The sequence below is a fragment of the Papaver somniferum genome, chromosome 9, assembly GCF_003573695.1.
Source record: "Papaver somniferum cultivar HN1 chromosome 9, ASM357369v1, whole genome shotgun sequence".
Classification (NCBI taxonomy): domain Eukaryota; kingdom Viridiplantae; phylum Streptophyta; class Magnoliopsida; order Ranunculales; family Papaveraceae; genus Papaver; species Papaver somniferum.
In genome coordinates this window covers 97,479,166-97,505,595 of record NC_039366.1, presented here as the reverse complement: position 1 = coordinate 97,505,595, position 26,430 = coordinate 97,479,166, and the positions used below count along the sequence as shown (strand labels likewise).

Below are 26,430 nucleotides of genomic sequence, written 5' to 3'. Positions count from 1 at the left end.
GTATATGGAGACTTGAACTTATCTATCACTCAAAAGTCTATTTATCTCCTATCTTGAGACAAAATTCGTTTTGCTATATAGACTTAGATTATACACATTTGCTATTTCGAGCCGAGTTCATCTCGCCTATCTATTTCTCGAAATATGTGTTGGTAAGCTTTCGCTTTAGCCAAGTTCATCTTTACCTAGTGACGAAAGTCATGAAAAGTTTCAATCACTTTGAAAATTGCTTACTTTGACGAAAAATAGTTTGTGAATAAAAACTATAGAATATCAACGTCCTCTAAGAATGTTTGAATGATTGAAATGAGAGTTTAGATTATATAACCATTGGAGGATATAAGCATTGTTGTGGAAACACAAATATTTATAAGTCCTTATTCCTTGAACCGAAGTTTGCGAACTTTGTTGATCAAGAGAACCAGAATAGTGGCGTGATCTAAGTCCGCGAACTGGCGGAAGTTCTCGACCCGAGAAATGTTGGAGTTTGTGAACTCCGTCCGGGAACTTAAGGTCGCGAACCCAGTCCGCGAACTTGAGTAGCTTATATCTAAAAACGATGTTTGTGAACTTATTCTTATATAAACTAAGGAATGCAAATTGCAAACCGTGGCTATATAGTTCATGAACCGATTCGAGTGAATCAAATCATTTTTGCTTCGATTGTGTCTTGTGTAGTTACATAAGATTTCCTTGCAATTGAACAACTCTCTAACTAGTTCATTTGAGTCACTTGAACTAGTTATGATCAAGAAAGATATGGTTGATATGAAAGTGATCATATGGTTAACCATTTGGTTAACTATTGTTGAACCAACAAATGTACAAGTTTGGGTACGGTTACACAAGCCTAGAAACGTGCATTTCATTTGTGTGTAAAAAGCTAGTTTTTGATCTAACGGTTGAAAGATATTAGCTTGAATCTAATCAGGTTTTCATCTAACAGTGAATATTGAATGCTTTGTTACCAAGCTAACATTGATTGCAAACCATGATTTGAAAGACTATATAAGGGAGAACTCTAGCAACTGGGAAACCTAATCCCACACCTTCTGTGTGATACTAGTTGTGCTAAGCTAGAGTCGATTTTCCTTTAACCATTGGTTTCTTCTTCTAAACCAGGTTAACGACTTAAAGACTTCATTGGGATTGTGAAGCCAGACCGATACTACTTTCTTGTAGTTGTGTGATCTGATCTTGTTATTTCTATCGTACGAGTACAATTGTAATAATTGGCTTGAGATTGATATCTCCGATAGGCAAGATATAAAAGTAATCACAAACATTTCGTTTCATCATTTGTGATTCTTCAATATCTTTTTTTCGCTGCGTCGATTAAGATTATTGTGAGGTGATTGATAATACTAGGTTGTTCTTTGGGAATATAAGTCCGGGTTATCAATTGGTTCCTGTTCACCTTGATTTATCAAAAGACGGAACAAAACTCGTAGGTATATTCGTGGGAGACGGATTTATCTATTACCGTAGACTTTTGCGTGTGATACAGATTTTTTTATTAAAGTCTTCGACTTTGGGTTGTAGCAACTCTTAGTTGTGGATGAGATCAGCTAAGGGAATCAAGTACGTAGCATCCTGCTGGGATCAGAGACGTAGGAGAATAAGTGTACCTTGGATCAGTGTGAGATTGATTGGGGTTCAACTACAGTCCAGACCGAAGTTAATTTGGAGTAGGCTAGTGTTTGTAGCGGCTTAATATAGTGTGTGTTCAATCTGGACTAGGTCCCGGGGTTTTTCTGCATTTGCGGTTTCCTCGTTAACAAAATTCTGGTGTCTGTGTTATTTCTTTTCCGCATTATATTTTGTTATATAATTGAAATATCACAGGTTGTGCGTAGTTCAATCAATTAAAATATCCGACCTTTTGGTTGTTGATTTAAATTGATTGACACTTGGATATTGGTCTTTGGTACCATCCAAGTTAGCTCTCTAGTATTTGATAAAGACTCGCAGATTTCTATTTGCTTGAGTATATATCGAATCGAGAGATTGAGATATAAACTCTTTGATATACTTTTTGTCTAGATTGAGTCTGACTGTCTAGTTGATTCTCTAGAAAGTATATTGGAGTTTGTCCATACAAATTGCTGAGCGAAATATTGAGTGTGGTTGTTGTACCCCCGCTTTTTCAGTAAATATGTTCTTCATGTTGTCTCAAGGCTTATGATGACATCACCACCAGTTAACAAACAAGTTGTCTCTACCTCTACCGCAATAGCAGATGCCATCATGCAACATAAGAGATTGTGCCAGATACTCAAGTTGAGTCCGCTACTTCCCTTATATGCAACAAAGGAAAAGCCAAGGATAATGATCAGAAGATGGAAAATACTACTCAAAAAGGTTTATCAAATACTTTCCAGATGGGACCTTTTGTCAACCAATCCACAACTTTGAAGATTTTTGATGTTGGTCCGATTCAGCAAAACTCGACTCAGTAGAACAACGGGTTACCAATCATCTTCAAACAGGTTACTACTCAGAATGTTACTGTTGAAGCTTCTATCACTGGCTCTAAACCGGTTATTAGTGGACCGATTCGACATCAAACTCTTCAAGAAGATTCAAAACTGCTACTGTTTCTAGTCCCAATCATATTATCACCAGAGGAGCTCTTATCTCAGCTGAGCACGATGCTCTATCTAATCTCAAAAGAAAGATCAATCCCAGGGCTGATTTGAGGAAACGTACTAGAGCTAATTCAAGTCTATCTAGTCGAGTGGTTATCCCAGAACATGATACTACTGAACATGACTATGCTCAATTGTGCCCTCCTATTACTAAATTGGGGGAATTACCAGCTATCAATCTCTCAAACTGTTATCTCAATACCCAACCCATAATTGATTCTTATGGAAGCTATAACTTACCTGATGATACTTCTCCAAACAACAATGGTGTCTCCAATAATTCTCATCTCAATGATGCTACTTCTAATCTTGATTCCTACCAAGATACTTCTCAAACTGGTGATACCACAAGTGCTTCTCTTGGTGGCGGATCTAATTCCAGCACTCAGGTAAATTCTACCCCTTCTCCCCCTTTAATTGATCCTGCTTCAGCTACCCCCATAAATCATTTTCCTGTGAATAATGTCAACTTGCTAGCTTGGAACATTAGAGGTTTAGGTAAAAAAACTGCAAACAAGGAACTTAGCTTGTTATGTAAAAATGTTAATCCTGACATCATTTTCTTATCAGAAACAAAAATGAACAAAATCTGGCTGCTAGGAAGTTAAAAAATATGGGATTCCCTTGCACTTTTAATGTTTCGAGCATTGGTAAAAGTGGGGGTCTAGTCTTGGCTTGGAAGAAGGAAATTCAACTCAACATTATATCATCCAGTATGAGGGGCATCTATGTCACATCTACCGATATTATTCACTCTAAAACTAGCCACATTCATTTTATGTATGGTGAACCTAACAGTAGTTTGAGATATGTTTTTTGGGAACAACAATGCCAACAGTCTAATGCTCCCTTAGACGAACCAGTTTTCTTTATAGGTGATTTCAATGCTCTACTAGGAACTGAAGATAAAAATGGTGGGTTAGAGGTTGATGAATCTGATTTCTCAAATCTTGGGAATTTTTGCTCTGTTTTCAACTTGCATGATCCTGGCTTCTCTGGTCATAGATTTACTTGGTCCAATATGCAACAGGGTCCTGACTTTATTCTTGAAAGATTAGATAGATGTCTCATTAACTAAATTGTCGAGGATTTATGCCCCAAACTTTGTGTTAACAATCTACCTAGAGACTCTTCTGATCATTGCCCCATGCATATTGGTTTCAATTATGAGGATGTTTGTATTCCTAGGCCTTTCCACTTCATGGCTATGTGAAAATGCGGGGGTCTAACAACCACACCCAACAATTCGTTTGGCAATATGAGAGGACTTACTCCAATACACTTTCTAGAGAATCAACTAGACAGTCAGACTCAATCTAGAGTAAAGTATATCAAAGACCTTAATATCTCTAACTCTTAATTCAATCCGCAATCAGCAAATAGAAATCTGCGAGCCCGATTGAATATAAGATGAGTTACTTGAACGACACCAAAGACCAATGTTCAAGTGTCAATCAATGTAAATCAACAACCAAAGGTTGAATATTCTAACTGATTGATCTTAACGCACAACCCGTGATATTTCAATTATATAACAAAATATAATGCGGAAAAGAAATAACACAGACACCAGAATTTTGTTAATGAGGAAACCGCAAATGCAGAAAAACCACGGGACCTAATCCAGATTGAACTCCACACTGTATTAAGCCGCTACAGACTCTAGCCTACTACCAATTAACTTCAGACTAAACTGTAGTTGAACCCTAATCAATATCACACTGATTCAAGGTACAGTTGTGTTCCTTACGTCTCTGATCCCAGCAGGACACTACGCACTTGATTCCCTTAGTTGATCTCACCCACAACCAAGAGTTGCTACGACCCAAAGTCGAAGACTTGATAAACAAATATGTCTTACAAAGAAAAGTCTATAGATTGAATAAATCTGTCTCCCACAAAAATACCCAAGAGTTTTTGTTCCGTCTTTTGATAAATCAAGGTGAACAAGAACCAATTGATAAACCAGACTTATATTTCTGAAGAACAACCTAGTATTATCAATCACCTCACAATAATCTTAATCGACTAGCGAAACAAGATATTGTGGAATCACAAACGATGAGACGAACATGTTTGTGATTACTTTTATCTTGCATATCGGAGAAATTAATCTCGAATCAATTATTTCAATTGTACTTAATACGATAGAATCAGGCAAGATCAGAACATGCAACTACAAAAAAAATAGTTGGGCCTGGCTTCACAATCCCAATGAAGTCTTTGAAGTCGTTTACCTACAGGGTCTCGAAAAAACCTAAGGTTAAAGGAGAATCGACTCTAGTTATGCAACTAGTAACACACATGAGGTGTGGGGATTAGGTTTCCTAGTTGATAGAGTTCTCCTTTATATAGTTTTCAAATCAGGGTTTGCAATCCAAGTTACCTTGGTAACAAAGCATTCAATATTCACTGTTAGATGAAAAACCTGATTCAACCAAGCTAATATATTTCAACCGTTAGATCGAACTTAGCTTGTTACACATAAATGAAATGTACCCTCATTTAGGTTTACGTAACTGTACCCAAACGTGTACACCATGTTGGTTCACAAATAGTTAACCGAAGTTACCCATATGATTACTCTCATATCAACCTTATTTATCTTAACCATAACTAGTTCAAATGACTCAAATAAAACTACTTAAAGAGTTGTTCAATTGCTATATTCTCATAGAATTATACAAGAACACAATTGAAGAAAAATCGGTTTGATTCACTCGAATCAATCATGAACATTATAGCCACGGTTTTCAAAGATTGCATTCTTTATTATATAAATGTTTATGTTCATGTTTAAAACCGATTTTAGAACTTTAACCTTCAAGTATGCAAACGGGTACGCATACTTGAAATACCCGGACTAAGATTGAGTTACGCCAGTACGCAAACGGGTACGCGAACTTCAAATCCCAGTAGAAATTCTAGGACATGAACCTGTAAGCCAGTACGCAAACGGGTACGCATACTTAGGTTCCCGGATTTCTCAAACCAACAGGTGCGCAAACGCGTGCGCATACTATGGTTCCCAGACATGGATTGCATATGTGTAAGAGTGCACAGTATGACATATCCAATAATGGTTAAGTGTTCTAAACTCTTATTTCAATCATTGAAACTTTCTTAGAGGATTACAATAGTCGTTTTCACACACTATTAGCATCAAAGCAATTTTCAAGTTATTGAAATAATCATTACGAGACATTCCAAGGCAACACCAAATGATTGTATCACACAAACCATGTAAGATGTTACTCGGCAATTTTCATATGATATAAGATGAACTTGGTCGAAGCGAAAGCTTTCCAACACATATTTCGAGAAATATGTAAGCGAGTTAAACTCATCTCGAAATCTTAAATGTCTATATAGAAAACTATATCGTAATACAACTTATGTCTCAATATAGAAGTGTTGATGGTGGTTTTTAGCTTATGGTTAAAATTGTAAAACTTTACATCTGATGTGACGTCACTTTGTAAGGAATCGGTGCCGTGAGTGCTAACCTCTCCACCGGCATATTTATTGAGTCGTTCAATATACTTACATGAAATTTATCCAGACTGGCGAATGTAGCAACCATCCCAGATGTTCTGTAAATTTCGGCGCCTCGCCTATATTCACTTAATATAAGTTCCTTTGAATGCCTTCTATGTTATGTTCTCCGGCTGAACCCTTAATGTTGATATGGCATGACGATTTGTGTTCACTCGCAGCAGAGTAGCACGAATTTCCAAGTATCAAGAATAAGGTCTTTGCATAAGGTATTCAATCAGAAAAAGCATGCTGCTCTCTGACAATGAACTTAAAAGAAATCTATGTCAACACATAGAATTCAATCAATTAACCTGACTAACTTGAAGAAGTTAGGGTTTTGCGCCTCACACAGTATATCAAACCTTGCTTGTCGAGATTAAACCTAGGTAATTAATCCGCCATGGATTAGCATGTGCAAAACCTTGCTCAGAATCAGAAAACAGGGAGTCGCAGCAGCAAAGGGAGGCGTGGCCATGCCTTAGGCCAACTGGCTCTACTTGTCATTGGCCACGCCCCTTTATAAACTGACCCTATTTCTCTCGACCAATCATGTCGCCTCAAATAAGCCATGCGCACATAAGTTGTGGTTGGGCCCATACTTGCCGGCCCCACTTGCCATCGACCAATCAGGTTGCTCTAAAGCCGCCACACTCTCACCAAAAGTGTATCCACGCCCATGGTTGGCCGGCCCTCTTTTAATCGACCAATCAGGTCGCTCTAAAGCCGCCACACTCTCACCAAAAGTGTTGTCGCGCCTTATGTTTGGACGCCCCCTTTTCTTGGCCAATAAAGTCGCTCTAAACTTGCCACCATACATTAAATGCCAAACGCACCCTTCCACGCCACTATATTAACTGGCAATCCAAACACGCCTTACCACAACAACATATTGATCGGCATGCCAACATGCCACTCTGCCGCGGTAGCATGCCACTTTAGCCTTGGCCACGCCGCCAAGCCCTAATTCTTACCAAGGTGCCAAATCCTAGCCTTGTCCATGCCACCAAGCCCTAATTCTTACCACGACGCCAAATCCTAGCCTTGGCCACGCCGCCAACCCCTAATTCTTACCACCGCGCCAAAACCTATCCTTGGCAACGCTGCCAAGCCCTAATTCTTACCACGACGCCAAATCCTAGCCTTGGTCACGACGCCAATACCTAATTCTTACCACGGCGCCAAATCCTAGCCTTGGCCACACCACCAAGCCCTAATTCTTACCACCGCGCCAAAACCTAGCCTTGGCAACGCCGCCAAGCCCTAATTTTTACCACCGCGCCAAATCCTAGCCTTGGCCACGCCTCCAAGCCCTAATTCTTACCACGACGCCAAATCCTAGCCTTGGCCACACCTCCAAGCCCTAATTCTTATCACGGTGCCAAATCCTAGCCTTGGCCACGCCGCCAAGCCCTAATTTTGGCCACAGAGCCAAACCTTAGCTTTGGCCATGCTACAACGCCACAGGCGTGGCATGCCACAACGCCACTGGCATGCTGCCATGCCACGGCTACTAGGATGCCGCTATGCCACGCCACTGGCATGCCGATATGCCACGCCACTGGCATGCCGATATGCCACGACTACTAGCATGCCGCTATATCGCGGCTACGCCATTAGCATGCCGCTATGTTATGGCTCCACCATGCACTACTATGCCAATGGCGCCACTTCGTTATACAACAAGATGCGGCCATAATCAATGGCCAATCTTCATCATGAGATGCAATCTCAGCCATCCAAGTTCGCCACTGAACTGACGGACTTGCGGCAAGTCCCAGGAACCCGCTATGCCACGGCTACGCCAGACGCCACTATGCTAATGGCGTCACTTTGGCGCACAAAAAAGATGTGTCCATAATCAACGGCTACCCTTCCTCATGAGATGTAATCTCAGCCATTCAAGTTCGCCACCAAACTGACGGACTTGTGGCAAGTTTTAGGCGGCCGACCAAGGCAAGCCTAATAGCATCACATGCTATTTTTCTATGGAAAAGTCTCTTGACTTTGAATTTCCACACATAGCAACCTGCTACACGTTTTTCACGAAAACACTCGAGACATCAAACATGTCACAAACTGGGGGATACTCATCAGGGTATTGGTCTGGCGGTTTACAACGTGCGGCGTGCAATGCGCCCGTTATAAGAAAGTGTCATGAAGTAGGACAATTAGTGGTGGTGAAAAGTAACGGTGTAAACAATTCATTTCCTTCATCATGGAAGCATAATGACTGACGGTTACACGAATTCACTTCCCTCATCATGGAAGCATAACGTTTGACGGTTACACGTTACTCTATTCTTCCACCACTCAATCGTTTCCACTTCCTACGAGATCAGGGTACGTTTCAATATGACTTGTATAAATAGGCTTCACCTATTTTCACCAAACAACAAGTTTTGGTGGGCAACAACACAATATCTAGAAATCACCTGGTATCTTTCCATTCTGCTAGCCAGTTCTACTTTTAGATACAAGTCATAAACAACCACACCTTCAGAATCAACGATTCTGGTCTCAACACTCTCTTCGCTTCCCTCCCTAAGACCAACCCTTCTCCTTCACTTTGTGACCGAAGCAAGCCTGGAACGACCATTTCTTGGTTTAGGCCAGGATTGTACAGATTGATCTCTCGAATCAAAAGTACTCCAGTGCAGTGCATTGTTTAGGGTTTAGATTCGTTTCTCATCCACACACCCGAAATTACCAAAATCAGCAGAAACAGGTTTCACCCCCAAACAATTGGCGACCACAGTGGGAGATTAATCTCTAGGTTGCAATACCAATTTCCAATTTCATTTTTCAATTCCAATTTAAAGATTGTTGAGATCAGGTCCGGGTCAGCAACAAACCCTGATGCCACCGGCACTGAAAACGCCCTTGATATCAACGTTCCTTCCAGTGACATCAATGTACCACCTGTCAGCATGATTAACACCTTCGGCGCCGCAGACTCTACCACCAAACCAGCGATGTAGGAAACGTTCCCTCAGACGTTACATCTCCGATCACCATAGCCAGAGCCGCTACCCCCATTGTTTCTTCAAGTGTGACTCTTCCAGTCGTCACCAGAGCTGTTTTCACTCCACCATCAGGACGAGACACCGGAGGAGCCAGAGGAGGCCAACCCCTTATTACCATTGCTGATTTGATGGAAATACAAGAAGTTTTGCTAAGGCTCAGACGGACATAGCCACAACTCAAAAGGAGCGAAACAATGAACATCTGAATGATTAATCAAGGGATTCAGAATTCGGCGTTAGATTGTGGTAAACCAAATGTGACCGAACATCAATTGGTGGAGTTGTGCATTAATGCTTTCTGGGGACTCTGTTCACAAAATCATGTAATCTATGATGGATCATGTGTGTGAGATTTATTTTATTTCTCCAAGGTGCAGCGCCGAGATATATTTTCAAGCTCTCAGCCGCGTTGCGTTGGCGCTTCGAACTTTGCTCCAGGAATCGCTTCAACGTCTCATCTCCAAAAGCCGCTCCTCTTCAACATTTTCTCCAGAAGCCGCTCTGCTTCAACTTTTCGCTCCAGAAGCCACCCCGCTTCAACGTTTCGCTCCAGGAGCCGCTTCAACGTCTCACCTCCAGAAACCGCTCCTCTTCAACATTCTCTCGAGAAGCCGCTCCGCTTCAATGTTTCAACTTTTGGTCCATCTCTCCAAAGCTCATGGTCGTGGACAATTTACTCGCTTACGCATCCAGCCAATCCCTTTTGCTTCCATGGACTACCATGCAACTTCTGCCAACCTATTTTGTTTCCACGGCAATGTAGTTTCTTCGGATCACGTCTACTGCCAAGAACTGTTGCTGCTCGTTTGTTGATACCAGCCAGAGGTTTACCGTAACAACAACCACTACAAAGGAGACACGGTCAACCCAAAGTCATAACCATGACAAGGTCATATACTCTTCAAGGGTGTAGAGTAAGAATATCATCACCTCTCTGTCTAGAAGGCGCCTGCAACACTTTAGGAGGCCGCGACGGATCCCAAGCCTACTCATAGAAAACAACTTCAGTAACCAAAGAGAAGTGCGACTGGGGACTGCTCATCACAGTCCATCCCCGACAATAATCAAGAATTCATGAGATAACCCCAGAGACGCGGCTTAAATATTTTTATTGAACAGACAGAGGGAGCCAAGATTAACGACATAACTCCCTCACTTCTACCTCTTAGTTATCCAGAATGTTTTGTCCATGTGATATTCCAAGCATCCCAGCATCACATCCAGGAGAGTATGATAAGATTGTATCAGATCCCATAGGTGTGGATTCAAGGCGATACAATCAAAGTAGGATACACTTGGGGACTGAAGCCTCCTTCATGTTTAGAAGCTTAAACGCAGTCACCACGTTACCAGTGAATGCAACAGAAGCACATCTTCCACGAGAAAATAGGTTCAGGATAATTACACATGGGGACTACCAGAATGGGATGCCTTCACTGCCCTCAACCAGGTTATTTCCGATTTCAACATCATCATTGTCGAAGTTTTACGAGCCGCAAGAATTTCTCAACATGAAGCCGTACACGCGCATCAAAGACCCCAAAAGTACGCCACAGAGATGCATTCACATATCCGGCCACGCCATCGGATCTAACAGAAGTATAACTGGGGAATGCTCACCGTATCCTGTTCCATGCAATAGTCCAAGATTCAGAAGTTGGTTCAAAGGATGTCGCTTGGAACGAAGTCCTTAAAGACTTGATAGCAGCACATCGACAACGGAACGCTCTCAGCTCGTCTACTTCACCCAATGTCTCCAGAAGATTTTGACCATACAAGCATCCACAACATATCGTCATCACAATCAGAAAGTCCAGGCACCAAATAACCTAAAATTAAGGATGGAACAACAACGCAACCACAATCTCCAAGATTATCCCTGACATGATAATTGCCGAGCATATATCTCATATATCTATCCCAAGATCGCAATGGAGTTTAGTAAATTTTGAAATCCACTGGAGAGGTTAGACACTCATTCTTCTGGAGTCAGAGCCTTATTACACATTCTGGAGAAGATCGATGGTACTGTTGGGTGGATACATGCGGGAGAACCTACCTTGATTTATCCTGGCTTTCCTTGCCGTTGATTATAACTATTGGAGATTGCTTTGTTGCCATTACTGCTCGCTCTACCACCGCTAACAAATGAAGAAGAGGAGCCAGATGCTGCGAATGAAAGCACAGAGCCAGACGAACAACAAAAACAGAAGAGGGTCGATACCCCTTTTCATACGAACGCAGTTTCTAGAGTTTGAACAGAATAAGGATTCCTTATTGCCGGTGTGTTTCTACTGTTTCTATTGGATCAAATTTATTAACCAGTGTGTTTCTACTGTTTCATACTTTATCCTCCTTAATGGTAGCCCTACTGGGTTCTTCCAACCTGAAAGAGGCTTGAGACAGGGGGATCCTTTATCCCCCTATCTTTGTATCATCTGCTCTGAAGGTCTATCTTCTTACATTGACAACCTTCAAAAGAAAGGAATTTTAGAAGGTATCAAAGTTTGTAAAAATGCTCCAGAAATGACACATCTGTTGTTTGCTGATGATTCTCTTTTTTTTTAAAGCTACTATTCAAAACTTTCAAGTTATCAAAGATTATCTTCAAAAGTACTGTTTGGCTTCTAGGCAAGAAATAAATTTTGATAAATCTGGTATTTATTTAGTAAGAAAATTCCTGAACACAGGAAGGCTGTTCAGGCTAACATTCTAGAGATTAAGATCATAGATTTAGGAGAAAAATATCTGGGCACTCCAACTGTGTTTCAAGCTTCTAAAATTCAAACCCACATGGGTATTCTCTAAGCTGTGGATGCCAGAATTTCTATCTGGCTTCATAAGTTCATGTCTCAAGCTTGTAGAACTACTTTGATTAAACACATTGGTCAAGCTATCCCCCTTTTTCAAATGAGAGCTTTTCTCAATCCTAAACACCTTTGTAAAAAAATGGACTCCCATCTTTGTAAATTCTGGTGGGGGAGAAAGTTAGATCCTAACGATAAGAAACTTCATCTTTTAGGATGGGACATTCTATGTTCCCCTAAGGCTGAAGGTGTTCTAGGATTTAGAAAGGATGAGTTAAATAACCTGGCCATGTTGGCTAGGAATGCCTGGAGAATTCTAGAAAATCCTAGTTGTATCCTAGCTACTGTTCTTAAAGCCAAATACTTTCCAAGAACTGATTTCTTGAATGCCAAGTGCACCAGTAAGTGTTCTTGTACTTGGAAGTGTTTGCATGCTATAAAAGAAGTTATTAAGCCTTTAACCTCCTGGATTATTGGGGATGGTCATTCCATTGACCCCTGGTGTGACAAATGGATCCCAACTTTGGGTTCAGCCACACCTAACCCGTTAGTCCCACCTGATCCCAGTATTAAAGTCTCTTACTTCATTTATTCTCATACCAGAACTCGGAATATGTCTAAACTTAACACTCATTTTGATAATGCTTATGTTAAGAAGATTGTCACCATTCCCTTAAGCCAGCTTTGCACTCCTGATAGGGGGCTTGGGATGTTTCAAAGAATGGAAAGTTTTCTTCAAAATCTGCCTACATGGGGCTGAGAGGTCTTAGGCCCTCCCCCTGTAAAAATCTTTGGACGTGTATCTGGAAAGTTAGGGTTCCTTACAGAATCCAAGTTTTTACTTGGAAAGCTGTTAGAAATGCTCTCCCTTCCAGATCTGTCTTGCATACTAGAATGCCCATGCATAGAGTTGATTGTGCTAGGTGTAATGATCCTCATGAATCCATAATGCATGCTTTGATTCTCTGCCCTTTTGTTAGCAGAGTCTGGTTCCTCTCTGATTTCTGCATTAATACTCATTTTTTTCTAAACAAAACTTTCATTGAATGGTTAATGTTTTGGCTAACTGACCATGGATCTAGTCTTCCTGATGAGGCTCAATATTTTTTTGTTACTATCTTGTGGTCTCTCTGGACCAGCAAGACTAATTTCATCTTTCAAAATTTGAAAGAAACTCATGTTATTGTCTTAGAAAGAGCCAGGGCCATGCTACTAACTAGGAAACCCTGTTTTACTTTCTCTCCTACTACACCTGTCAATTTATGTAATAAATGGATGCCCCCCTCTTTTGGATGGATAAAGTGTAATATTGATGGTGCCTATGATGACATTACTGGAGCTAATGGTGCAGGATATGTGATGAGGGATTTCTCAAGCAAAGCCTCCTTTTGTGCTTCCCTGGTTTTTGAAGTTATGTCTGCAGAAGAAGCTGAAGCCAGAGCTATTTGGGCAGTCCTAAAGAAATCCTTGGAACAGAAGTTAACACACATCATTATTGAAAGTGACGCGAAGAATATCATTGAACAATTTTCAGCTGGCTTGTTCGATGGAGATGTTCGTACGGATGTTATCTTTAAAGATGTTCAATTATTTTCTTCCAAATTAGTAGCTTGTGTCTTTAATTTTCAACCTCGTATTTGTAATTCTGTAGCTCATGAGTTAGCTCAGTGGACAAAAACAGATAAATCTTCCATGTACTGGTCTGTGCCTCCTGTTTGGTTATCACCAACAGTTGATGGGAATCATAAGCCTTTCTGAAGGCCTTTATCTATAAACACAAAAAAAAAATATCCCAATGTTTTTTATAGTCAGATGGGAAAATAGTAAGCTTATTAAGGAATACAATATTTTTCACATGTTATAAGAAATGGTAACAATGAATCTGATACTATGAAGAAGAAAAAAAGTCATATATGGATTAAGGAGGAGTTAGTGTAATTTTTCACCTTGGATTGTCTTTTTTGTTGAAAAGATAAGTGGAAATTCTTACCAAAAGGAAAGAAAATAAATAAAAAAGAAGTGAAAACATATTAATTTGATTTAATAAAATTTCTTTTTTTATATAAAGAAACTAGGGCTTACGGCACGGGCGTGCATCACATCGAGTTATGAAATTCGTAAAGATACCGTCATGTTACTTGCTTTTGCAAGGAAATCCAGAACTACAAAACCCCACTGAACATGGTTACGTAACGTCGTGTATAAAAGGGTAGTAAACAATCATTGTTTAATAATTTGGCAATCTAAACAATCAAGAATTCGAATAAAAACTAATAACATTGGTGCTGTAAAATGAAACCATCATGACAGAAAAATCCAAGCAAACAAATCCGCATGCACTAATCAAAATCATGAATTAGAGGATATTTCAACAATAATTCCATATTTTACCTTTCACCTTGGGAAATAGGAAGAGTTAGAAAAATCCAAGCAAACAAATCCGCATGCACTAATCCAATGTTTTTTTTTTTTTAACAACATAACATGTTTTCTTGTCCACTTGAAAGATGGCAGCGTAGAATAGCAAAACCCTCGAAATTTTGTTCTGAACCACTTTACATAGACATTGGATGTTGTGATGGAGAACGCATTAACTACCAATCGAAAATTCAGCTATCTGTCATTTGAGTTCAAGCATACGACTTGCATATCCGTTTAGTGTCTTTATTGTTTTTGTATTGGTAATGCTAGTCAATATTCCAACTACATATGTGAATAATATCAGGGTCAATTTGTTAAAAGTGAGGGGAAAGAATTATATGCTAAGCAAATCGAGTGTATTAGATGCAATGGCTACCGGAACCTAGCTGAACCAATCAAAGAATATTGTTCTTGTAACATTATGTACACTCCAATACAAAATTATCAAAATACTTGTCTTGTGGCAAGCTTTTGTGAGACAAATTCTATTAAAAAGAAGCGAAAAAATAATATAGGGAGACAATAAATCAAAAACCTCTATCAGTTTTTTTTTTTATATATATTTTAACTTTTCAATATAAATCTATATGAATAAATGAACATGAGTAAGATTTTGCGAAAAAGAAAAAAAAGACAATTCAATTTGAATTCTAATCTCAAACATAAATCATTGATAAAAGAAAAATGAAATGGTAGATGATAATTATGTGAAAATTGAATCTTCTACCATATATCTTTGAACATCTCCCTTAATCACCTATAAATTTGAGCTTCCACGGTTTTGATTCGTACTATGTAGACATGAAATATGAACCTAAAGATGGGCTATATATCAAATACTACAAAAATCAATCTAATAAATAGAAATGTTGAAATCTTTGTAAATTGTATGTGGTAACATAGAAGCTTAAAGTTTAACTATGCTATTTTATTGAGGTGATCTAAATATATCTAAACCTCATATCAAATCAAATATGGGTACAACATCATAATGGGAAAAATCTAACAAAATCATAACCTCCAGAATCGACTAATTTATATATACTGATCATTCAAAAAATACTTCATTTGAATAAATTCAAAATCCAAATTAACAAAATTAACAAAATTTAAAGAATTGAAAACTTTGAAAAATAACCAAATACACAAGAGGGTAGCATAGAGACGATTCATAAGAACCTTGAAACCTGGAAATTCCATGAGAGTTAGGCATGTTACTTCAGAAAAACTGATTTATCCAAATGCAAGCACAAATGTGGATCGCCACTTATATAAGCTAACTTAGCCAAATATGTACCATTTATTTTTTGTTACTACGTAAAGTTGTAATCCCGATATTTATTAAATTGTCAGTTTTTTTGTATTGTATTGTATCTGATTTTACATTAAATAATACAAAATTAAAATTATCCACTACAAAATACCCACCAACATCATATTGACCACCTACGCTACTTCTTCTTGTACGACCACCTACAAACACCTTACAAAAACCACTATTATTTTAAATAAATTTATTATTTATTAATTGAGAGACATTTATTAGGATCTACTCCCTCCGTTCCTAAATAATAGGTTGGTTTCTATAAATAGATGTTTCAAAAAAATAGGTTGGTTTCCTAATTGGGGAAGTCAAATGTTACTTTAGTTTTCTGGTACCACTTTTCTCTTAACTTCTTTTGATGACAAGTGTCATGTGGACCATTTCACTTTACTTCTTTTGCTGACAAGCGTCATGTTGACCATTTCACTTCACTTCTTTTATTGACAAGTGTCATGAGGACCACTTTCAATGATTAGTTCTCTTAATTTCCTTAATTTTCTCTAAAAACAAAACAAGCTATTAATTAGGAACGGCGAGAGTATAATAATGGGATATATATTTATTATAGGAAATTAATAAAACAATAATTATTAAAACTTAACAGGACATTAATGATATGGTAAGAAAATTAGGACCGTTAGATGTAATTCTAACTTTTAATCTCAGACATATAAAAATAAACAACCATAGCCGTTGATTTAGCTTTTGGGAGAACAAATCAGGACCGGTGTTTATGTTGTCTAACTTATCTAAACTGTGTTTTATATTCTAGAAATGCGGGAGGAATTGTGTTAGATCTTTTATGTGATAAAATCAGTTCATACACATTCTAAATTCTAAAACACAAAAATTGTTCATATCATTGATGAGCCAAAAACTAACTTTTTATTGTATTATTTGTATATTTTTAAAAGTTTACAAACTATCTTCGGAGGATTGGTAAAAGGATACCAATTTTAGCGAGACGGGTATCATTTGAGAGGTAACGATTTTTAGCTCGATTCTAACGATTTTTTTCGTCTTTTATAGAATTATACATGTCCTGTTAATATTGGTACTCGCTTTCAGCAATTATATTGTCGTCTTTTCATCAGGAATAGAGCCGGTTTAGAGCATGGGTGTGCAGTCCAGTCCAGTCCAGCCCAGCCAGCCGGCTTTCGAGACTAATTAGCGATTTTTAGGCCTTTTGGTAATGCAAAATGGACTCCAAGCCCATTTTGCACCATCTTACAAAGAACGATTTTTTAGGGACCATGGTTTTTTTGGGGACCATAGTCTTATTAGGCCAACCTCCCTATACTTATAAGGGGTGTCCCAAAGTTAGGTAAATACTAATTTATCCTTTACTTTAATTTAAATTAAAACTAACTTAATAACTATATAAATCTAATCATATACATCTAATCTAAATGAATTTATTAACCAAAATCAAAATCAAATCAAAATCAAAAGAGCAATCGAAAAAATTTAGTTTTGAAAAAAAGTTTATTCTCTTCTTCTTCTCTCTTTCCTTGACGTTCCTCGTTCGATTGAAAAACCCATCAATCTTTTTAATTCGTTTTTGGATAGGAAAATTGAGTAGAAATCATCGAAATATGGTTTAAATGGATGTTAAAGTGGCATGTTCGGTTAGGAATAGTTTTAAAAAAACTAGTTTTGTAACTGAACATTCTGAAACCAAGAACACGAAGAACACTTCGGTTATCACGAATTTAATTTTTCATAACCGAACTCCGTGTTCGGTTGGTTCGCAAAAAATTCTAAAACTAGTTAGTAACCGAACTCTACACATAATACAAAAAAAAAAAAAATGTAACCGAACTGTGTTATTTTTCCTACTATGTTGAGTTATGATATAACCGAACTTTACCTACCTTGTTCGGTTGGTTCGCAAAAATTTCTAAAACTATCTAGTAACTGAACTCTACTTATATTCCAAAAAGATTTTTTTTTCCAATGTAACCGAACTGTGTTATTTTGCCTACTATGTTGAGTTTCAATTTAACCGAACTTGTTCCACTATGTTCGGTTTGTTCGCAAAAAATCTTGACAAACCGAACTCTTCACTAATTGCATACATGTGGAGTTCGGTTAGATATGTTGTTGGGTTAAAGTTTGCGAACAAACCGAACATTACTCTGTAAGTCCTATAAACAAAGTTCGGTAACCTGCGTGTATGGAAAAGATAACCGAACAACTAAAAACCTCCATTAAAGAACGAGTTCGGTAACCTGCGTATATGAAAAAGGTAACCAAACTACACTTTCAGATGAGTTCGGTAACCTATTCTTCACATAAGGTAACCGAACAAGCCCAAATCTACCCTAAAAATTTACAGTTTTTTGAAAATTTGGAGCAATTCAACCAACATTATCTAAGTTTGAAACATACTTGGGTACCCAAATACTCTTCCTTCGGTTGTGGTTGGTAAAATCCTTTGTTTTTCATGTTTTCCTTCTTCATCTTCTCCAATTTTACTTTCTCAATAATTCTGCTTAATCATTTTACTAATCACTACAGTAACTATTATTAACACTAACTAATCATTACCAAAAAATTAATCAAGAGGGTAATTTAGATATTAATATAAATATCTAGATAGAGCGTGACCTAGATTTACTTGTAATGTCTTTAACCAAAATAAAATCATGGTCCCCAAAATAACCATGGTCCCAAAAACCGTTCCTTACAAACCTACCTCCGCACTCGCTCCCCATTGTTTGTTCTCCTTCATTTATTGCACTCGCTTCCCATTGTTTGTTCCCCTTCATTTATTGCATTTTCCTTCGGGGGGGGGGGGGGGCAACCACTTTATTTGAGTTCTTAATGGCCACGAATTAAGAAGGTGATGTAAAAAAGAGCAGCAGTGGATGTATGAAGCAATCCCAAAAACGGTCGCATTTTTTATTTAACGTACAGAGTCACGGTAACACACATGACCGTGAAAGATAGACCGTAGAACAAGCATATTTCTCAAAGCTTCTTTCATCACCCGAGAAGTTTGGTCTAGCTAATTCAATAATTCACTTTCTAAAATTACACACTGGAAAGAAACAGAAATTTTTTATTGTTGTAACTAATTTTAGAATCATGGCATTAATTTTAGATGACAACAATTAGATGACAACAAAATAGTTCCTCTCAAGGAATATCAATGGTTACTGATAAAGTGGTAATATGAGCTTTAAACAGAAATAAGACATTAACTGCACTGCACCCACTAAGTATTAGTGTATCAATGGAGAAAATCAAATTCAAGAACTCTACCATCTTTTACTTTCCAAGTTTTCTACTCGACTTTTTAGAAAAGAAACCAAGTGCACTGCAGCAGCTCTTGCATGAAGTTCTACTTCTTGAGAAACGAACCTTAGACAGGTATGATATCTGATTCTGATTGATTTGATCATATAGTTTTTTAATTATTTTCTTACTCTAGGGCTAATCTAGTTGCACAATAATTTTGATTTTAGACTCATCTTTTATCTCTCCTCCATAAATTTACAGATTTTGTTTATTTTTTCTTCTCGGAAAATGAAAATGAAGAAGACCTCTTCTTTAAACTGAAAATGAAAATCGAAAACCTAGAAAATGCTGGTATTTCCTAGACTAGACCTCTCTAAAGTACTGTGTAGAAAATCAACAAAACCCAAATGAAATACCGAGTACAAAGTCCTGCATAGTTTTTTTTCCTAAAATGGAAAAAGAAATATAGGCGCCCTAAAATTCATGAGAGTTCAGACTCCAGAGTTTAAGTATGGTGTTCATAATGGATAACTGGTTTTTTTTCCTTTGAAACCGAATTCAGTCCGTTCACTTTGTTCCTCTCGGGTTGCTTCATAGTCTGCCATGAGCTCGAAGTAGTACCATGTAAGAAAAATTGGAAACATTAAAAGAACTGAAGACTGAGATTATAAATATCAAAATTTGTTTTCACGAAATGAAAACCTTTTTTATTTATAAAATTGAGAAAAGAAAAAAAAATCAATACTTCTCGTAGGAAGTATCATCAGTCATCACGATGAGTAGGGTAATGTTTAGACTTCAAGTTCGCTTATGTTTCCTCTGGAAACAAAACCATACGATCACATATTCTATAAGAAGTGTAATTTTCTTTCTTGAGGTTTCTAAGTGTGAGAAATTGTTGCAGGTGAAACAAGAGATGGTTCGATTTGCTACGCGTTTGAGTGCACCGTATCCAAGTGTGAAGAAACTAGTTTGGTCATTGTTGATATTTGTATCGGGCATGCTATTTGGATTAATAGCAACGACTTCATCACAGAAACTTGATCTGTTTGATCTATTTGGTTTTGGTGCAAATGTGGAGGGACGTATTGCTGATGAAAATCTTTTTCGGAGTGCTTCGATGGTGCTGAAGAAACATGAATATCCATATACAGTTGTTCCCAAAGTTGCCTTCCTTTTTTTGACGCGTGGTCCTTTACCACTGACACCACTGTGGGAAAGATTTTTTCATGGTCATGAAGATTTTTTCTCAGTGTATGTTCACACAGTACCAGGTTACAAGCTTAACGTTTCGAAGTCGTCTCCATTTTATGACAGAGAAATTCCTAGTCAGGTACATGGCTTATACACACCACATTCTTATGGTTTTGTCAACTAAAATGCAATACAAAGGCTTTGCCTAATATGCACGGATTTGCAAACTTTGGCAATTGATTTAGAGATGATGCAATTTAGCTAGGGAAAACACATCCACATTCTTCTTCCATGACATAGTTATAGTTGATGCACCATGCATGTTATTTCTTAAATTTCCTGTGTGCAACTTACAGCATTTTACTCGACCTTCTCTAGTATCCTGCATTCCATGCATCGGCCTTTTCATTTATTTGTTCTTTTTTTTTTTCTAGGATACTCAATGGGGAAGCATTACCTTAACAGATGCAGAAAAGCGGCTTTTAGCCAACGCCCTCCTCGACGTTTCAATTGAGCGATTCGTCCTTCTCTCTGAGTCTTGCATTCCCTTGCATGATTTCTCCACTATATACAAGTACCTCACAGAATCTGCGCACAGCTTCGTCGACTCATATGATAATCCTGGTATTACAGCGGGTGGTCGTTACAATCGTAGATTGATACCGTACATCATGCTTTCTGATTGGCGGAAGGGAGCACAATGGTTCGAAATGAACCGATTTCTAGCATTAAGGATTATCTCTGAGACCAAATACTACCCACAATTTAAGAAATACTGCAGGCGACATTGCTACCCGGACGAACATTACATGCCGACTTACGTTGCTATGTTCTTTCCCACCTTAAATGCAAACCGCACTTTAACATGGGTTGACTGGTCAAGGGGTGGAGGACATCCGTCAACTTATGGTGGTGCTGATATTAAAGAAAGATTTCTTCAATCTATAAGGAACAGGTGGAAGTGCCAATATAATTACGGGGAAACAACTACTTGTTACTTGTTTGCGAGAAAGTTCTCTCATTCTGCCTTGGAGCCCCTATTATCACTAGCATCATCAACAGTGATGAAATATTGACACAAAGCATGTGCTATTGGTGTCTTAAAAGTTGAAAGAATTCTGTAGACAGTAGTCAAATACTCTATGAAATACATATTCGGCTTGTATTACTGGAATCGTAAATATCTACCATTTAACTGCTTAATAGGAGATGTTGAAATGATCATTACGTTCACTACGGTCACTATAATTTTCAGTTTCGTTTCTTTGTTTCAAGTGCAGTATGGGGAGGCAAAAAAATAAAGCAAACATGATACCAAAAATGGACTTTGGGACCATATCATAAAAATAAATAAATTAAAAAAAGTACGATTTTTTAGGGACCATGGTATTTTTGAGGGGACCATGGTTTTATTAGGCCACCTTCCCTATAGTTATAAGGGATGTCCTAAAGCATTGAAATGACTAACCTATCCTTAATCTAATTTAATTTTAAACCAACCCAATAACCACATATATATATATAACCACCACCTCCCACTATCGCCGATTATCACCACCACCATCTCCGATTATCACCACCACCAACCACTGATTACCACCATCACCACCGGTCACCACCGCCGATTACCACCACCACCACCTCCGATTATCACCACCACCAACCACCGATTACCACCACCACCTCTGATTACCACCACCACCAACTACCAGCACCACTATATATATATAGCTTAATTTAAAACATTAACAAAGATATTCTCGCAAATCCATTACTTGTCATTCGTTTTTGGTTGAATAAATGAGAAGTAATTATTAAAATGAGTTGAAAATGGAAGTTGCAGAGAGGTTTAATGGAGAGTTTTTTTTCAGAGAAAAGTTCGGTTATCACGAATTAATTTTTTCTTAACCGAACTCAGAGTTCGGTTGATTCGCAAAAAAATACTTTTAACCGAACTCCTTGTATTATATTAACACAAGTCCATAAGTTCGGTTCCTTCGCAAAAATAAGGATATCACCGAACTTTAGTTTACGAAAATAATGAGAAGTCCACAAGTTCGGTTCGTTCGCAAAAATGTTAAGTTTTCTTTGTAACCGAACTCTACCTTTGAAACTTCGTAATCGAACTCTACCTTATTCGCCAAGAAATAAATTTCGTAGTAACCGAACATTTGCCTAATTGCATATATGCATATATAAGCCCAATTCGGTTGATTCGCAAAATATGTTGAAGTTTGCGAACCAACCGAACTTACACTAGGTTACTTTTAACCTGCAGTTCGGTTGGGAACTTGGTTGCGTTGAAGTTTGCGAACTAACCGAACACACAAGATGTACCCAAATAAATTGTTAAGTTCAAAGTTCGGTTACCTACCATTTTATCCTAGGTAACCGAACATTACACTGTACGACCAAAACCTCCATTAACGAGCGAGTTCGGTAACCTGCGTGTTTGGAAAACGTAACCGAACTACACTTTCAGGTGTGTTCGGTTACATGTTCTTGACATATGGTAACCGAACTGACCCAAATCTACATAAAAAAATTCATTTTTTTTGAAAGTTTAGAGCAATTCAACCAACATTATCTAAGTTTGAAGCATACCTGGTTACCCAAATACCCTTCCTCCGGTTGTGGTTGGTAAAATCCATCGTTTTTCATGTTTTCCTTCTTCATCTTCTCTAACTTTACTCTCTCAATAATTCTACTTCTTTAAAAAAAAAACCATCTGATTTTTTAATCTCACTAATTATCTTTAACTTAATCATCTCACTAATCATTACACTAATTATTATTAACACTAACTAATTATCACCTAAAATTAATCACGAGGATAATTTAGGTATTAATATAAATCTCTAGATAAGGGGTGACCTAGATTTACTTCTAATGTCTATACCCAAAATAAAACCATGATCCCCCAAAAAAACCATGGTCCCCAAAAAATCGTTCTAAAAAAAAGCTAGGGAGGCAACTCAACAGAGTAGGAATTTGACAATCTATGTCATGGGCTGGCTCCGCCTACGATGGATAATAAAATATGAAATGAGAACAAGAGAAGAAAAACTAAAACCAAATTTAACATTTAAAAAAAAAAATCAAATTTAGGGGTAGTGTCTCAATGCAAACAATACTATAACCTAACCGGAAATGCTATTCCCCGCTCTAGACACCACACTACTCTCCACACTAACTGACGTGATAAGTCCACGTGATACCTAAAGCTTAAATTTTCACGTGCATATTTTCTCGCTCTTCGTTCTCCGCAACAGCTAAAATTCATCTCTCCACCTTTGTGTTCATCTTTGATCTCCATTCAGAATTTCACAAAATGAATTTTTTAAATGTAGTTACTCTCACAAGTTAATGTCCTGCAAATCGAATCATTTACTGCTAATGGTTGATCTGATCATCTTCAATACAAAAACCGAGAAAAACACTGATTTACATTACCTGTGAAAGTTCATAAACTAGTGATTAAGGTTTTATTAAGAAACCTTGAATGATAGAGCTTCAATCGGTCATTTTTTAAAACTCAAAAATTCGAGCAAAAAAAAGAGGTTACAAGTGAATAAAAATGGACGCGGAGTAACTCGTTTATTTTTTTTTTGTTGGATGAATTTATGGTTTAGATATGGAAAAGGGCTAGAATAAGGGAGGATCCAAAGATGGTGTGCCAAAATTAATTGGTTTTAGATAATGAGGCAAGTAATAACCATCTAATTTCGCAGTATGGAGTAATCAATTGTTGCTGTGAAAAATTGAATTTAGGGATCTCTTTAAGGATTATACACCTTGTTTTTGGGGTAAATCTCTAATAGACAAAACAAAAAGGGAAAAAGAATTCACATCAGAATCTTCAATTTGTTTCCGTGATGCTGTTAACACGATTTCGAGATGATTTGTGGTTAGCATGAATGTGAAATTATAGTTACCAGGGAGAAAGAAGAATCGAGTAAATAAAATAGAGAAGGATGAAGAAATCTGGCAGTTTACAAGAGAGAGAAAAAAAACAGAGCAAAAGAAAATAAAATAATATTACAAAGTCAACACGTCAAAGATCAGCTGGCCACGTCAACCTGATTGGTGAGTAGAGTGGTGTTTAGAGTGCGGAATAGCATTTCCGATAACCTAAGGAGAAAACAAAAGCGACAAAAGAGACCCGAGGTTCCATAATGCATCTTTAAAAGTCTTTGCCAACTGGTTGGTGTTTGTAGACTTTTCATTTGGCAACAAAATTTGATCTAGCAATATGAGTAGGTATCGAAAGCGTGAAGCGTAGAGTGACTCGTTTTCTATTTTCGAGAAGCGATGCGTAGGTTGAATCGTGAAGCGGCGATTCGTGGTAGGTGGTGAATCGTAAAATATAAGATTTAAGTATGTAAACATTTATAAATAAAAAATATAGCCAAATATCATTGCAAATAACCACGTAGAAAAATTCCCACCTTCCTTTTTTAATTTGCTTCTAGCGTTATTTCTTGAAGTTTGACCATTTTGCGTTTCAGATTTTGGTCAAAATCATTGACTACACGGTTCTCATTCAACGCTTCATAGGTACGAGTCGGAGCGTTTCTGAAAAATTTAAAGCTAGGCGTACGCTCCGAAGAATGAAGCGTACACTTTTAAAAACCATGAGTATGAGGTAAGCAGGTACAAGTTCTACCAATTTCAATGACTTCACCTTCGATGATTGCGCAAGTGAAGTATTGTAAGCAGGTGAACTGGCGTGAAATGGTGAACTTGTGTCCATAATGTTTGAATCGACAATTGCAGGTGGTAATACAGACTAGATACCTTTCACAATCTGACGTAGCGATCAAAATCCTTTGACCAGGGTTTCCAACTTGCTATCTATATTCATCGTATGTTCCTAAGGCCTCTAATCTTTATACTTGAATTCTCCTACATAAGTACGTGCACGAGCAGAAGCATTGATTTGTGTGTTTGGGATCCTAGATTGGTCGGCACCGTATGTCAAGTCAATTGTCAACTCATGTATAATAGCAAACCTAGCTAGTACATGGAAGATGTGACGTTTAAGATTTATCGAAGAATTATCAAAGAATATGTTTGTTTTCAACCTAGAAGGTAGAAATCCTAAGTACTAATCATACAAGGCATAGATAGTCATAGGATAATCATAAATCATAGATCACCAAGGTTATCAATGGAGTATTGTTCTAGAACTCAACTATGAAATATACATGGCATAAGACATGAAAAACTCATAAAACAATCAACCCACTTTTGAGAAACACAAACATTGCGTTAAGCTTTTATTTTTGAAACCATTGTTTGAGAACATAAGCAATATGACCTACAAGTTCATCCTTCACCCTAACAAGATATTTAGCTAGACATAGCTTTCTTAAAAGCCATAGAAAGTGATTAGGGAATAAATCAAGCTATGCAAATCGAAAAGCAAAGACAAATGCAAAAACCTAGTTTCTTTCCTGATTACAGCGTGACCCTTTTGGGTTTGTGTAGTGCGTATTTACATGCATCTGAATCCCCCTTTTAGACCGCTAACAAGACCTCCAAAGCCCAACCCAATACTGACATAAATTTCTAAATCCAACTCCGACCACAGCCAACAACAGGCACCACTCGATCTCTGGCCGTCCAAGCATCTTCGTCCAAACTCGGCTGCAACACTACTTCTCATTTTCTGGTCCTCCACTGATCAACAACTGCTCCACCATAGTCTTGTACACAAAAACCAGTTCATTCCCATTTAAGCCAGCAACAATACTCAACTTCAGCTCACAACAAACCCATTATGTACCAATAACCACCAGTTACATTAAAAACTCGTCTTGGCTTCCTTCTTCATAGCCATGCCCATGGCAGCAACACCAGCATCTCACTTCTTCCCCGTATTTCAGTTTACGTCCACCATCATTCAGCAACCATTCCGAACAAATTCAGTTTCAGAATCAAAGCTACAGATCACATTTAAACCAACTCATTCGACTACCACCATCACCACTGCAATCACTTCCTTGATTCAGACACGGCAAACTCCAATTTCAGGCCAAAACATCTCTTGTTAGCACCAATACTCGTTCGATTCAAATCAGCCAACAAACGATCCATTTCCAACAACAGAACTCTAACTTGGTTGCTGTCATTTATCTCCAAATCGAGTACGGAGAGGTCATAGGATATACCAACCACAAACCCAATCTAAGAAATTCTTCGAAACAAATTCAAATCACGCGAACCCCCAA

The 26,430-nt window shown here is 37.9% G+C and overlaps 2 protein-coding genes across 2 annotated transcripts; both read left to right on the top strand.

Moving 5' to 3' along the window:
- Positions 1-12,909: 12,909 nt before the first annotated feature.
- LOC113312318 lies at positions 12,910-13,773 on the top strand. The gene has a single exon (XM_026561083.1). The coding sequence runs from the start codon at positions 12,910-12,912 to the stop codon at positions 13,771-13,773; it is 864 nt and encodes a 287-aa protein (XP_026416868.1).
- Positions 13,774-18,983: 5,210 nt separating this feature from the next.
- Positions 18,984-21,400, top strand: LOC113313898. The gene is made up of 3 exons (XM_026562672.1): positions 18,984-19,135; positions 19,908-20,336; positions 20,632-21,400. The coding sequence occupies exons 2-3, from the start codon at positions 19,920-19,922 to the stop codon at positions 21,271-21,273; spliced, it is 1,059 nt and encodes a 352-aa protein (XP_026418457.1). The 5' UTR covers positions 18,984-19,135; positions 19,908-19,919; the 3' UTR covers positions 21,274-21,400.
- The last annotated feature ends 5,030 nt before the right edge of the window (positions 21,401-26,430 follow it).